This window comes from Eulemur rufifrons, chromosome 17, assembly GCF_041146395.1.
Source record: "Eulemur rufifrons isolate Redbay chromosome 17, OSU_ERuf_1, whole genome shotgun sequence".
NCBI classification, from domain to species: Eukaryota; Metazoa; Chordata; class Mammalia; order Primates; family Lemuridae; genus Eulemur; species Eulemur rufifrons.
The window spans coordinates 47,897,341-47,913,904 of NC_090999.1; the positions used below are offsets into that span (position 1 = coordinate 47,897,341).

Sequence of the window (16,564 nt, forward strand, 5' to 3'; positions counted from 1 at the left end):
TAGTATCAATCCTAAGACCTTTATGGGATAGGAGTTGGGTACCATAATGGCTTTAAGGCAGTTCTGTTGCATATTCATTAAAATTTTCTGGAACATGTAAGAAAACCATGTTTTAATGATCTTGCCATCTTCCATTTTTCATGTATGTTGCCAATATGATAGAAATAATATGTAATTCGGAAAACAGGAACAAAAATGGCAGGTCATTTAAAAGGAATGATATTAAAGATATACAAATCAGTGATATTCATACATCACCTTGGGAAGTGCCAAATGGAAGTTCTATTGAAAAATGAGCACAGACCAGAAAGATTTGTATAGTGATTGGGCATATTTTTCCCTAGAGTCTCCAGCTAACACTATAAATTTAAATACGTATTTGGAAGTTTAAAAAAACTCTTATAATTGTAAGTACCTATTTTTCTACCTTCTAATAATCCTTAAATGTAGAGCTCTCAGTTAATACAGAATCTTATTTGAATGCTACAGTATAAAATAACAAAATAACAACAACTCAGGTAAAAACAAGTCAAACTCATTGTTGAATATGCAGAGAAAAAGTCATTTGACATAGTTTTTCATTTTTAACCAAGTTGGTTAGAATATTATAATTAAATTCTAATGTATATATAGGAACTATTTCCCAAAACTCAAGTTTACTAAAGCATTAAAAAGATAATAACATTTTCAAAGTTAGGAGAGGCAAACAGAAACCAATGATTAATAAAATCGTGTCAGAAATGTTCAAGTTGAATCTTCTTTCAAAGATGGTGATTTGGTAACATTCATGGTGAACACATACTTTCAAGTCTCATGTAGATTTTTATTAAACTTTATTTTGATCACTTTTAGGAATCATTGCTTTCCGGAGTCCGTTCACGCTCTTACTCCTGCTCATCACCCAAAATTTCTTTAGGAAAAGCTCAGCTGGTGCGTGATTTTACAGTGTGCAATTCAAGTGAAGGTGAGCATTACTTACCATTTGCTTTGAAAACATTCTATTCCAGAACAGATTTTCAGTTAGTTTAAGTACATAAAATATACAAGAACAGAAGGCAAGAATTTTCAATTCTATTTTCATAATTGATTTTTTTAAGCTTGCAAAATTCTATTCTCATTGGATATCAGTCAAGTTATAGATTTGAGTTTGATGAAATTACAAATATATACACACCTCTCTGTTGCTTCATTCTTTAAATAAAATGTTTTCCTCAAGGATAGTGTAAACTAGAATTGATTCCACGTACATTATTGTGAGGGCTTTATAGGATTTTATGTAAGTAAATTATAAAAATTACTTTTGTCCTATATATAAATTGATGCAATAATTCAATTCCTCAGAGCCAAAGTATTGCAAAATGGATTTTTTTCTTTCTTTATTTAGCAAGGGACTTTTGAGAGTTGAAATAACGTACTTGCAACACAAGTAAATATATCTCAACATTTTTTGTGGCAACGTAAGCAATTAGAAATATAACTCTTATATAATAAATTTTTAATTTAAATACAGTATATATATAAAAGGGTGCATATCATAAGCATACAGGCTGATGGATTTTCAAGTGAATTCTATAAATAGAATAATTATGTGCAACTTAGAGCTCCCCCTGTAGCCATGTTCAGCTGCTGCACCCATTTTCAACTATATTTTAAAATGTAATTATTAAAATGTAATTATTTCATACTTTTTGTATTGAAAAGTATGAAATAATAAAAGTATGTAATAATTAAATACAAAGGCATATTTGAAAGTATTCATGCTGATGTATAATGCATAGCATTATAATAAAATTTTTGTTAATGCATTAGATGCCTTTCTTGTCTATTATCTTAAACAGTCTTAAAAGATTCAGAAAGCAAGAGATGTGCTTGGGTATTCTCAGTTTCTCAATATATAGTGATTAAAATGAGATTTATTTTATTCCCCCATCTCTTTTTTCTTATTCTTGCTTTTTTACATTGTTATTATTATTTTGTATGTTTATTCTATGTGCAACAATACTGAAAACATAATCTTTGTGCTTGGAACTGCCATCCTAAACAAGGTCTTAAATATGGTAGATGTTTAATGAATATTTGTTGAGTGACTATGATAGACCAGATACATAAAATACAAAAGAATGCTACTGTATGTTTTCTCTTCTTTTTCTGGGATATATTGTCAGAGGAGAAGAGAGCAAGATTCATAATAAATGTCAGTTTTTATTTTGGAGTGAGGAGTTAGAGAGTAGTTCTAAGAGAAAGTAAGAAAGGATACAACTACCTTGAGAGGACAGGATAAAGAAGATAAATTGAATTTGTTCTGAATTTTTCTTTTTTATTTCGTGAGCCTTTCTGGGGTCTCCAGGTCTCCCCAGCCTTAGTTTAGGTTGAGATTCCTTTTAATAGCAGTTTGTTATCTTCTCACTGATAGTCCTAGCTGGTGAATTAACTTTACACTGTTACTATTTGGAAAACTTATTTAAGTTTCCTGTGTAGTGAGTGTGTAAAATGATGGCCTTGCCTGTGTATCTGTGGTGTTCCTTACTTGTGAAGCCAGATGGCTCTAAAGTTTGAAATTATTAACCAGATCACTGAGAGGATATTGATTATTTATAAAGCAAAAGAGCTCTAATTTATTTATTCTTTAATGAACAAGGAAGGGTATCTTCATCTTACATATAAACCTTAAATCTTGACTAGTCATCCTGTAGCGAAAAAGAAAAAAAGAAAATTTAAACCTTAAATCTTTGCATTTGAGTTAAAAAGAATAAAAAGCCAATATCAATTCCTTTCATTTTTCATTAAATAAAACCTTGCCTTTAGACCATATATTTAAAGACAGTGCTATTTTAATGAAGTTTGATACTATCCACAAGTTAAGAGTTACAACCTGGCAATTTGCGTTGAGGCTACACACTAAATATACAAAGATTCAAATGGACAGAACTGTATGGTTGCAAAGATTTGGATTGATACCATTTAGGTCAGTCAAAACTACAGGGCTATGAAGAATGATTCTTGATGAAGAAGGAATAATTTAAAGTGTGTTTATGCAATCAAAGCATAGGTGTGAAAGCTTGCCTAGTTCAAAGATATATTCCAATGCTTCTTTGTTTAGTTTGCTTAGATTAATAAAAAGTAAATTGACATTTGTGTTGCTGTAAATCCTCTCTTGATGAGTTTTCAATAGTCTTAAAAAGTTTTACTATTTGAACAGAGTCCAAATTTCCTTTTGCCTCAGTGGGCAGCTCGCATTTATGAGCTGTAATGCAGATATACAAAGATAATGTGCTTTTTTGGTCCTTTTTATTTGTGATGTTCTTTCTTCTTTGTCACTTCCAAAGGTTACTATCATTTCTCATGCCTTTTTTTTTTTTTTTGGAGCCAAGAGTACAATGGTGGCAACTTTATTATTAAATGTTTGTATACATAAAACAAAATCTAGTTTTATGGTGTGTTGTGGATTTAGACAGAAAGACACATTGTCAATATTAAAATGTAATTACAACCTATGGTTAAAAACATTCTACATTTAAGAATTTGAGTAGTGAAGTATACATGCTTTCCATAGTTATTATGAGCTGATGGATAGCATAGTATTAGATTCTGACCAGTTGCTTGAGTCTGTTCTATATATAGCTTGACTATCCTGGATATGTGGCTTATTCTCTTGGTACCTCAGCCTATTGATAATAAGAATAATGATTTCTGCCTAGGACTTAATTTGAGGAACATTTAATAATGGCTATAAAATAAAGCCTTCAAGTTCTTCAAAGTGGATTTTCTATTACATACAAGATAGTTTTAGGTATGGCATTGATATTTACATATGTCAGGGGGTATTTATTTGTTTTCTTCCTTATATATCTGGTCCATTTCCCTTTGGAACCTAGTTTTGCCTCTTCACTGTTGTGGATTGTAATGGTAAAGGATTTGTCCCTGCTCTGTAGATGGTGTGCTCCACAGTGGCCGTTCCCTCCTTCAGTCTCTCTCACTGTCTAGATCAGTGTCTCTGCTCCATCCCCGTAGTAAGTACCCCAATTCTGGAAACCAGATGGTGCTAAGCTGCTTGCATGAGCCTGCCCTTCTACCTGCCCGCAAGCCCAATGGGAAAGGCCGTTCTCCCTTTCCCACGAGCCACAAAGCGCATCTCTGAACTGGCTGCCATTAGGATTTTATAAAGGCGTTGCAGCTATATTAAAATGGACTCTCTTATGCTGGCCTTCAGGACTCTTCCTTTGAGCTTTGCTAAAAAGCAGTTAAGATATTTACTGATTCTTTATGTTGGGGGATTAGTGGTCTGAATAAGGGATGAAGCTCTGGTGAAAAGTATCCAAAAAGATAGACCTACTTATCTGCGATTTTGAAAATGTTTGCTGTCTCTTGCTGATGCTAACTTAGTTCTTAAAGTCATTAAATGTTGCCATATTTTGGCCTCCTCCTCCTCATTTCCAAACTAGAAAAAGTAATAAAAATATCCAGAGCAATGCCCTACTTAAATAAGATAAATTATTTTCTCATTATTTTCTAACCAGTAGTGTGTAGCGTATAATGAAAAATAAGGTTGAGTGTGTGCATTTCAGACTAACACGTGACTGCTAGTTTGTCTGCCTTAGTTTTCATTTTATTGTTCTGTGTCTTACAGAGCAAAGAGCTTACAGCTTACCGGAGCCACCGAGAGAAAAAAGGTACTTTAACTGTTCTAATTTTTCTGAGGGATTGCTTGACCCATCTTTGGAAATGTCTGCACATTGTTTTTGATATCTGTTTAATAGTGTGTGAGTAGTTTCCCTTTGCTCCCTGTGTGATCTGTATCAGGGTAGACCTGCCAGCCCTCTCCTTTCAGTCCTCAGGTATGCAGACCTCAGGACTGGGGACAGGATGCTCTGTTTTGGGTTATTTTCAAAGCTGGATACCTCCAACGTACAGGACCAAGGGGAGCAGTGTGAGGATCACATGCTTTAGAAAAACAACAGGTTTTCTCTAGGTCCGTTCTGCCATCACAAGAGGACTTAATCCAGTAACAGGCCCCTGAGTCTCTCTTTACGGATTTTTGCTTAGTGGTGTTCAATTTGAAACAAAGAATACACAATGCAGAATACTTTCAAGCATGATTAGTTTCCTGGTTGATATGCAGATTTAAAACCTTGCCACTTAAGCTTCTCTTTTTCCTGTAAAGAATCATTCCTGGAATAAACGTTGGGAAGCAGAATAGTGTACAAGCCTGATTGTTGGGTTCTCTCAGTCCTGAATGAATAACTAACTGTTCATGCGTCACACTGTGAAGTAGCCCTGGGGTTATGTGCAAAACAAGTGCCAGAAATGGCAAAAATGTTTGTTTTGAGAGACGTCTGAAAAAGAGTGAAATGGAATTTAGTTTTGCTAATATTAATGCTAAAACTCTGAAACCTTTTAATATATAGATCAAGATGGATTTTTTGTTTTAAATCTCAGAATAAAAGCATGAATTAAAAATCGCCTCTTTTGGTTCATTTCTATTTTTTTTGAAACTAGAATAGAAACTTTCAAATAATATAAACAGATGAAGACTAAGAATGCCTTTAAACTAAGGATGATGATGACATTGTGACAATGATGACAGTTATTGGATGTTTGCCTGTGCCTTGTACTGTTCCAAGCAGCCTACATTTATTACTTCATTTAAGCAATTTACTTCCTAATTCTGGAATTTAATCATCATCTTAGTCATTATTTTTCTTAGCAGTTTTCTCCCTGCCATCTTTTTAACAATTGGGGAAGAGGCCGGGTGCGGTGGCTCACGCCTGTAATCCTAGCACTCTGGGAGGCCGAGGTGGGTGGATCTCTCGAGGTCAGGAGTTCGAGACCAGCCTGAGCAAGAGTGAGACCCTGTCTCTACTAAAAATAGAAAGAAATTATCTGGCCAACTAAAATATATATATATACAAAAAATTAGCTGGGCATGGTGGCGCATGCCTGTAGTCCCAGCTACTTGGGAGGCTGAGGCAGGAGGATCGCTTAAGTCCAGGAGTTTGAGATTGCTGTGAGCTAGGCTGAAGCCATGGCACTCTAGCCTGGGCAACAGAGTGAGACTCTGTCTCAAAAAAACAAAACCACAGTTGGGGAAGAAACTGACTGATTAAAAAGATTTTAAAAAAATAATGAAAAATATTTGTTTTCTATTAGGAGAAAGATTTAAGACTGGAGGAGACAATGTCACACTTGGTTAAATAGTAGCCTATGAGATATTTTAACTTGGATGGGATGTATATGGAATCTCTTTCTCTTTGATTCTTCATTTCTATCCCTCCTGGGTTTTTTCTTTTCTATTCTTTAATCTTTCTTGGTCTACATCCAAAAGCATCTGACTCTCAGTCATATCCCTAGGTGTATCTAGTAGAGTGGATCTTTCATCTCACTTACTTGATTCCTGATATCTTGTTGGATATACCAATAAAATCCCTAGCTATACTTAGTGCTTCCATTTGGTCATGTTGTAATAGTTACCTAGGGAATTGCCTTATTTGAAATTTTCTTATTTATATTAATCACCGAGTTTCTAGAAAATGATACATCCAGGTAAAAGGCGGCTCACCCCAGCCTCATTTAAGTAGACACTCCATCCATTCCAATTTCTTAGAGATTGCATGGCATGACTTAGTTATTTTATTGTCACCATCTACCTTGAGTCTATTATATCCATATCCTCCTCCTCCTCGTATTTTTTAAATTTGAATATCTCAGTGTTTAAAAAACTTCCACTGTGTCGATTTTCAATTTGCATGGTAGAAACTTCTTTTAGTGCTTTAGATGCTCAGTTATTTAAAAAATAGAAGGCTATAGATATAATAGATTAAGGATTAAAATATTGAGGATCCATATGCCTCTTAATATATTTTAAATATCTGTTACCTATCAAAAAGGAAATATCAGGAGAAGAATGGGGCTTGTAAAACTTTATTGTGAGTGATTCCATTGCTCATCAAACTAATAATAGAGATTCGACCTTCTTGTTCTGGGATGTTGAAAAAAAAATTAATTTTTCCAGATTCTTACAAATTTGAAAGCTATCTAAATTTTGTTGTGAAATCATTTGAGGATTATCCTCTTCTCAGTTTCTGTCTAAAGTACCTAATTTATATATATATATATATATATATGGATACCACATAGTTAAATTAGATTTGAAACATGGAATCAATCAACCTTCTATATTTGCCCAGAGGCTATGCAGTGTTACCCGTTCTTGTAATCTGATAGTGGATCATATTTCTGCTAGGTTGGGTGGTGGTTCTAATTTTTGATTATTTAATGTTACAGCATTTTTATGTTTACTTTGTTATCTTTCTGGTCTTACCAACCACCTTTGAGCTTTAAAGGTTAAGTGATATAGTTTTATGTCATTTTGCAGAAGTACATAGGATATATGGTAAATTGTGGTGCATTTATAGGTTTTTAATCAAAACAGAAACTGTTGTTCTTGATATACTCTTCTGTGGCAGGGGAATTGGGAGTAAAGATGGATAACCAATACTTATTTTCTTATTTGGGACAGTTTGGTTGTGTTTCTTCTGGAAAGTAGGGGAGAGGCTTCTTGACCTCAAAATCCACATTGACCTGACCATTCTTTAATTCTGAGATTTAGGTCTCCTCCCCATACTTCTCTCAGACACTGGGTATTATTTGGTGGGGTCACAGAAGGTATTTCACGAGAAGATTCCTTCCAAGCTCTCAAATTACGAAAGTGAGCCTACTGAATGTTATGACATGAGGTTTACAAATTAGGATGCCTAACAACCAGAGGCTATGGGAAATTTCAGATTATATTAACCAGTCTAGTGATCTTAGGCAAAAATGACTAGAGGTGGTAGGAAAGGAAAAAGAAATTTAAGAGGGTTTGAGATCCTTTCAGTACTCTCCGTCTTCATAGGGTACATTCAATTCTATTCACTTCCTTTTTCTTCTAACTTTTCAAATGTTTCCTCTAGGTAGTAAACCCAATATCATTCACTGTGCAGGCTTTGGGTAGCAGGACACACACTCTCCTGACTACGCCTTTAGATTCACAAGGTCAAGAGGCAACTCTGAAGCCATTGATTATTTTTTTCTAAATGCATTCGTGGGTTTGTACTCTAAAGTACCTAATATAGAGTTTAAATAACTTAAAGTTTTATTATCATATGTGCTAGGTAAGTGAATATTAAAGTGTGGGAAGGGGTTTTCGAAATAATTTAGTCTAAGCCTGACATTGATTAGATGAGAAAAACTGAAGTCCTAGAGAGTTGTCATTGAAAGGAACATTTTTATAAAATGTAATCGTATGTACTTTGGTATATATTAATAATATGATTGCTTTTAAATATTTCCCAGAGTTAAGTATGTTAGCCACTAAAGCTGAAAACTGAGAAGTTTGGGGGATAGGAGAGACTTTAGTTAGGAAATGTTCATTATCAAAATACTCAGTCTACAAAAGTATTATCTGGTTTGACATGACACTTAGGTTGATTTTTTAATACATTTTCTCTCTCAGTAATAATATTAGAAATGTGAGATAATCAGAGGGAGCTCTAGGGGGAAATGTAACTCACAGTTTGGGTTGTTTTTTTTTTTTTTTTTCTAGACCATGATTATATGGGTTAGAAGAAAATAAATGGTGTTCAGGGTATTCATGGACTGGGTACAGTTGCCTCTAGCTTCTTATTTGGGGGATTATCCACAGCTTTCTTTCCTCTACAACCTAGAAAGTCTCAGATTGCAAATAGCCTGATTGAGCAAGAGAGACTGAACCAGGAGGCAAACAGTCTGTTTCTCAGGCTTTATCAACAAAGGAAATATGTGTCTACTGAGTATTATCTCTGTGTTCCAAAAGCAAATAAAATCCACATTCAAATTATTGGTTATTTGGCTTTTCTGTGCCCTAGGGAACTTCTATTAGCATAGTAAAGAGGAAGATGAGTGTTTTCAGCATAAAATTATAAGTGTAAGATTTTCTTTATTTCCCCAATTTTTGATTATGAAAAGTATCAGGTATACAGAAAATTGGAAAGACTTATGTACTGAATACTCATTTCCTACCATCTAGATTCTACAATTGTTAACATTGTGAGATAGTTGCCTTATCACATGTCTATTCATCTATCCATCCATCTATAAGGTATATTTTTAACAGAGAGTTTCTTTCTCTCTAGAACAAACATTAAAAACTGAAAATATATATATATATACACACAGACACACACACACACACACACACACACACACACACATATATGTGCTGTTCTTTGCTTTCTCTTTTAGGTCCTATAAGCTGTGATAACAGATTCTTTTTTGTAGAATCCAGGAAGAAGAATGGGATAAATACATCATACCTGCAAAATCAGAGTCTGAAAAATATAAAGTGAGCAGAACTTTCAGCTTCCTCATGAACAGGATGACTAGTCCTCGGAATAAATCTAAGGTAATTAAGGTTCTGCACCTGTTTTCTGTAAAACATAGATGGCTTAGTTCCTCAGCAATTAATAGAGTTTCCACTTTCCCCTTAAAATCACTTACTTTAGATTTCATGTGCACCAATTTCTTATGGAATATTGTCCAAGTCATTAGAAATTTAGGACAACCACATCTGGGGAAATATTGCGTTTTGGTGCCATTGTGCTCCCCAGTGTGCAGTCCTTATATTCTGAGAGAAAACGTAGAGTTTGCTTGTATGACTTCTGTAAGAAGGTTGGCTCACGGCATTTCCCTTTTATCATTTCCCTGCACTTTCCTGCTGCTGCCGCTGATCTGAAGACAAAAAGCAAGGATGCCAAAGACAAAGAGAAACTGAGTCGACATCAGTTTGTCCCTGGAACATTCTCTGGGGTTCTCCAGTGTTCCGTTTGTGATAAAACGCTCCCGGGGAAAGAGTCATTCCAGTGTTCCAGTAAGTTCTCAGGTCTAGTGTGTGCTGTCTTTGCATTTTGTCCCCCCAGACAGTAAGCTTCCCGAGAATGAGGTCATTGCTAAATACATTTACATAAACTTTCTTTCTGGTGCCACACATACGATACTTGTTAGTACATTTTGTCCATAATTGATGGCCTCCCTGAACCCCAGACTTGTATACTCACTGCCTACTTGATTTCTCTGCTTGAGTGTCTCAAGAGCATCTCAGACATCATGTGTCTAAAACCCAGCTCCTGATCTCCCCCTCCTGTGCTCATCTGAAAGCTGATCTCTCAGTTAATAGCGACTCCATCATTCCAACCGGATGCTCATGCCAAAAATTTTGGAGTACATCTTTATACCTCCATTTTCCTCACATCCTACGTCCATCAGCAATATGCTTGGCTCTTTTTTAAAAAACATATAAAATCCAGCCACTTGTGACCGCTTCCACTGATACCACTCTGGTCTAAAGCCATCATTTCCACAGTGTTCCAACTGGTCTCCTTGTCTGTTCTCAGAGCATCAGCCACAGTGAGCTTGATAAGGCATACACCCCTGCGTTCAAAATTTTCCAGCGACTCCCTTCCCCCAAGGAGAGGGCAGAGCCTTTGCAATAGTTGCAAGGCCCCACATGATCTGTGCCTTCTCCCCTTCGCTCCCTCTGCTCCAGCCTCACTGGCATCTTTGCTGTTCTGCATTACCACCGTCTAACTTAGTATACATCTTACATACTGATTTTGTGGTCTGTCTCCTTCACCATAAGTTCTATAGGGGCTAGATTTTTGTCTGTAAAACTTTCTCTCTGCTGTGTCCACAGTGGCTAGAACAATGCCCTGTACATAGTAGGTGCTTAGTAAATATTTATTGAATGAAAGAATAATTCAGAGAAAATAAATTCAGGCCCAGGCAGGTGAAATACATTTCATGGTATTTTTTGGTAACCAGAATTGGGGGAATATTTGGGAGGTGGGATGAGAGCACAAAGGGAAGAGAAGAGCAGGGGATGGTAAAGTTCCTAGTTAAATTCCTAGAACATGATTGAATTAAAATTTTAGTATATTGTGTCTATAGTACATCTGATGAAAATATAATCTGCATATGGCATTAAAGGCACATGAGAATTTTCTTCTTATAGTTGACACTGTCTTTAATTATGCCAACTTTATGGGATGTTTGAATTTTGCTTTCCTGGAAGACTTGACTTCTTTTTTTTACTGGATCTGAAATAGGATCAAGCTGCTCGGATGTGGTTTAGTTTGCCAGTTTTTAGAGATTTGCTCTAGGTGTTGTGTGTGGCTTGTCTCTGGCTTGCCCACACCCCAGAGCAAGCTATCTGTGTGGTGGCCTTATGTTTCAGCACAGATTATCTGTGCAGTGAGCTTATGTCTCGTAAGTTGTTGCTCCACCCTTGTTTATGGGACATGACCCCTTGGCTTGTGCCCCTGGCCACAGCCAAGGACATTCTCTCCCCTATTTTATGATGGACTCCTTGGGTTGGATAATCTCCATTGCCTGCTTTAATACCCGTCCCTGCCACTTCTTCATTCACCATTTGCATTCTGGCTTCTATCCACACTGCTTAACAGAAGCTCTGCTTTTGACAGACACTTGGGGTCTTTTCTCATCACTCACTGGCCTCTCTCCTGTTTTCATGTCGACATCCCTTGTTTCAGGCAGGTGCTTCCCTCTTTTCCATGGCACGCTGCTCTGCTGTTCTACCACCTGGATTTTTCTCCTTTTTCTTAACTCTGGGTGCCCTCCAAACTTAGTTCCTGGGCATTGATTCATTTTCCCTTTATTGTTTCTAAGTGTGGTCATCTAGTCTTATATTCTAAAGTACCATATTCACACCTATTCCTTGCAGATGAATGTCTTCATCCCACACTTTAAATCTCTGCATTTCCAGTTGTCTAGAGGCTGAATACCATGTAATTTATGGTCACTTTTGAGAGTTAAGGTAGAATGACAGGTATGAACCAAGACTGTTGCAGGCGCAGGGGCTCCCAGGGTGACCTACATGTGGACATCGACACCCAGAGATTTCACTGTCTCCCAGACCCAACATGTCTGAAGCTGACTACAAAATCAACATGCAAAAGTGTACCTTCCTGCTTGTGTTAATGGCACCACAAGCTTCAACTTTGGACATGTCGCTTATACTTCCCTTTCCCTCCCCTGCCCCCGAGTCAGTGTCATTTGGTCACTCTCTCCTTTCCCTTCTCACTTCGCCACTCTGGGAGGTTCTCATCACCACCTGCTGGACTGCTGAGAGTGAACTGTGCTGGTTTCCCTCTCTCCAGGTGTTTTCGCACACGATGAATGATCAGAACTTTGACCGCATTAATCTTTGTAAAACACCATGTTCATCAGCCCACGTAAATGTGAGGGTTCCTCTCTCTTGTGTTTCCTGGCTAAGCCTGAGTTCTTTCCATGGATGTCCAGGTCCCTTGTCTGTGACCTGCTAACTAGTCCCCCAGTTGCCTCTTCAGCTTTAGGGTACAAGCCAAGGCTGTGTCAGGCAGCTGCCCTTTCTTCCGGCCGCATATGACTTCCTGCCTCTGCCATTTTGCTTGTAGTGATCTCCTTTATCAGTTTCCCCTACTCCTCTAGTGGATCCAATATTTTACCTCCTCTTTGGAGGTCTTCCCTGACCACTGTAGCCCAAATTCCTGCCCATCGCTTTTATGATCTATTTATCCTGTTCTGTTTTAGTACTGGGTTATGTACAATCTCTTTGGGTTTTAACTGCTAAAATAGACTTTAAGTTTTTTAAGGACTATAATCCTACAATGACCCTTGTGTAGCCCCGACAGCAGCTCTCACAAAGCTGGCTTCAGCACTCATGGGTGGTTGTTGGCTGACAAAGCCCAGGATTGGGGGCCCACTGAAAGTTAAACGTTCACGGTAAAGAATACATTGGTTCATATTGAGTTGATTAGGTGGATTGTGATAGAAGTTGTAGTAGAAGATGGAAATTTCTGAAAGTACCTAGGATATATTTAGCTTTAAAATGGTCATTACTTTTTTTAAAAAAACATAGTATTCATAGAAGATAGAAAGTTTAAGGAGAAACTTAAAATTATTCAAAATTTTACCACCTAGAAGAAATTGCTATTAATATTTTGGTGGAGTCCCTTCTTACCATAAAAAAATTATATCAGCTTTTAATGCTGATGCTTCATTTTATGCTAACATCAAATATATTTCTTATTGTACATTTAAGTTTTGCCTAATTTTTTCACAACATAAATAATGTGGCAATGAGCATTCTTTTTTACGTACCACTGTCCACATCTTTGATCATTGCCTTAGATTAAATTCTTTTCTTTTCTTTCTTTTTTTTTTTTTTTTTTTTTTGAGACAGGGTGTTGCTCTGTCTCTCCAGCTAGAGTGCAGTGGGGTCATCATAGCTCACTGTAACCTCAAACTCCTGGGCTCAAGCAATCCTCCTGCCTCAGCCTTCCAAGTAGCTGGGACTACAGGTGTGCACCACCACGTCTGGCTAATTTTTTTTATTTTTTGTAGAGACAGGGTCTTGCTCAGGCTGGTCTCAAACTCCTGGCCTCAAGCAATCTTCCCACCTTGGCCACACAAAGTGCTTGGATTGTAGGTGTGAGCCACCTCACCTGGCCAGATCAAATTCTTGTATCACTGTGAGTGGGTCAAAGCGTACATTTGATATTCCTCTTTAACCCACAATTTTTTAGAGAAGGGGCTTTGATTTACAGGTTTTTTTTCAGGGGGAATGTTTGTGGTTTAAACTTTGCTTATTAATATTAAGTTTTTTACATGGAGTAATAAAATTTTCCTCTGTTATAGCCTGAATTGCTAATTATCCACAAAATTGTACTTCTATCAAATTCCCCTTATTTATAAATGAGTTTCACTGCTTATATTTTGGTGTTACATTATTTGGTGCACCAAAGTTTACAAATCACACTGTCATTGCAGATTTAACTTTAATCAAATAAAATTGCCCTTTTAATGCCATTATGCCTCTTGCATTGAATTTGACTTTGTCTAAAGTTAATATTCTTCTTGGTCCTATTAATTGTATTAATATTTCCCTTAACTATTTCTGTGTTTTTGATTTGGGGTGTGTGTCTTTAATTTAGCTAAAGGTACTCTGTAATAATGTAACTGAAAGACCTTGTTTTATAACAAGGGTTTTATTTTATATTTAATTTTACTGCTACTAACTATCTTTTATAGTTCCTTGCTGTTTTTCTTAATGTCTGACTTAGCTATTTAGACCATGTGTTGTTTGCTTTTGTCTTCTCCAGGGATTTGGCAAGATCTGATCTTTTAATATCAACTAATGATTGGTTTAAGGCTGTGAAAGGCTAGTAATTTAATACTCCTTTACTTCCCTTCTGTTTACCCTTACTCCCAGCCTCTGTTAATGCACTGAATTAATTATTAAATTATTCTTTTTATATTTTATGTTCAATCTTTCAGGATAAATTTATATTTCAAGAAAAAGTTAGCATTTTTATTCAGTTCTGTGTCTCTATGTACAATTTTTTAGATATGATTCTTTGTTTAGTTGTTTTACTGCTCACTTTAACTCCTTTTTTTTTTTTTTACAATAGCTGATCCATTTTTGAACCCTTAATTTTGATTCTGCTCTCAGTACCCTAAAATAAGATTGATCTGTTGATTTGAAACCTTGTTTACCTAAGGATATATCATTGCTTCTTTCACACAAGAGAAACAACTTATCTAGCTAAATAAATTCTCGGGCCAAAATCTTTTCGCTGCACTACTCTGTTAGCATTGGTCTGATATATTTGGGCATTTACTGTTGTAGTGGAGAAGTCTAGGGCCTGTTTGACTTATTCTTTTGTTGGTAATCCCTTTTTTCTGTCTAGATACTTGAAGACTTTTAGTTTTTTAAACATATGGATATTGTTAGGGTGTGTCTATAGAATAGGTGCCATTTGATTATTTTTCTTAGAAAACAGTGAGACCTTTTGATTTTCCTTTTTGAGTGCTTTTTCAGCTTTTTAAAATTCTTGTCTGTTGTAGCTTTGACTGTTATTGCTTCTGATCTAATTTTTGTGGTTTCTTCCTTGGCTAAGTACGATCTCTGCTATATGTCTTCTTTGTCTGACAACTTCTATTGTATAATTCTATCTGTCTTCTCCACACTCTGGAGGGAATCTTTCAAGTTTAAGTTCATAGCCCTGCTTTAGTGTCTTTCTCACCCTGATTCTTCTCAGTTCAGTTGAGATTCTGCTTTTGCCCCTTAGCTTCCTTGCAGGCCTTGCTTGTCTCACAAAGCTCCATTTTCCTCTCATCCTATTGGCCTAATTTCATTCACATCCTGTTCTCTCTTTGTGGCCTTTTGGTCTATTTTATTGAAGCTCTGTCTTCTGTCTCTTATGGAGAATACTTTTCTAATGTCTAAATTTTCTTTTCTGTGTCTGGATTTAGTATTCAGCAGCTTGCTCTTCCAGTGAGTTTTCAGTGTAACTTTGTTCTGTGGTATCTCGTAGCTTCTACTTTTCCCCTTTCCTTTTATTTACTTGTTCCAGAATGAGGAGAAAGCCATCCAACTTGGATGTTTACCAGCAGGGCCAGTAGGTAGATTAGCCTCAGGCTCTGCTCACTGGCCACTGGGGTGTTGGCTAAACGGCCTCCTCAGACCTGCAGCTGGAGGCCGTTCTAGGGCTCAGCTTCCTGCCCAGGTCTCAGTGGGTCATCGGTACTTACCCATCGTGGCTTTGATGGACCTAAACGGGATCTTCCTTCTACAAAAGTTTCTAACACTCCCAGGCTCCTCCGTCTGTGACACAGTGTGTGGGGATGGGGGTGTGGAGGCTAGAGGGGAGCGGGGGCAAGAAGATGACACCCTGGCAGGGAGCAAGCCCCACACCGCACAGCCTTCAGTGAGGACAGCCTGGGTCTCCGTGCCCGTCAGCAGAGAGGGACAGGGAAAGTATTCCCTTACCTTCTTCCAGTGAGATGAGGCGCCTTGTTTTGTGACATAAAACATGGGCACAGGGCTAACTTTTCTCATTTAATTTGGCTACTTCAAACTTCCAGTTAGTAGGAATTCTTGCCAGAGCCTGACAATACATTTTTTTTTTTCAGCATTGTTTTGAGTTCATTTTCTTTCTTTTCATCGTCATAGGCCTTTTACCTGGTATGGGAGTGGAGATTTGCTGCCAGCCAGGTGTCAGGGGTCTCTTACAGTATAACACACATAATAGGGAATGAGTTTTCAGGCAGACACAGAAATGTCACAGAAGTGTATTTCATGCATGATTTCAGGTTTAATTGATAAGACCCTGTGCAGAAGGGGAAAAAAACATCTCCAAGGAAATTAAAATATCAACAGTGTGCTTGTGCTTGAGTGATGGGGCTACATGTGATTTAAATATTTTTTTTCCTTCTTATTACATTGTCTAAATATTTGTAACGTCTATATGTTGTTTTTATAATGACCAGTAAAAGCATGATGTAGTCTTACTGATTTGACACTAACTTACATAAGATGGATGTTTTTGTATCTTTTTCCTTTATTTCAGACTGTAATGCAAATGTACACAAAGGTTGTAAAGATGCCACGCCTTCATGTACCAAGGTAATCTCTCAGTCATCTGTGAATATTACGTGTGTATATCCTGCTTGGTTACTTCATATGATCTGTTTGAGCTTTTACTCTTCTATT

General features: G+C 36.8%; 1 protein-coding gene across 2 annotated transcripts in view; it reads left to right on the forward strand.

Moving 5' to 3' along the window:
• Nucleotides 1-16,564, forward strand: part of ARHGEF28 (Rho guanine nucleotide exchange factor 28) — a 267,842-nt gene that overhangs the window by 184,418 nt on the left and 66,860 nt on the right. For both annotated transcript variants that reach the window (XM_069492767.1, XM_069492768.1), the window contains 5 exons: nt 853-964; nt 4,628-4,670; nt 9,295-9,418; nt 9,751-9,883; nt 16,422-16,477. In XM_069492767.1, coding sequence (XP_069348868.1) covers nt 853-964; nt 4,628-4,670; nt 9,295-9,418; nt 9,751-9,883; nt 16,422-16,477 — 468 coding nt within the window. The remainder of the gene's footprint in view (nt 1-852; nt 965-4,627; nt 4,671-9,294; nt 9,419-9,750; nt 9,884-16,421; nt 16,478-16,564) is intronic.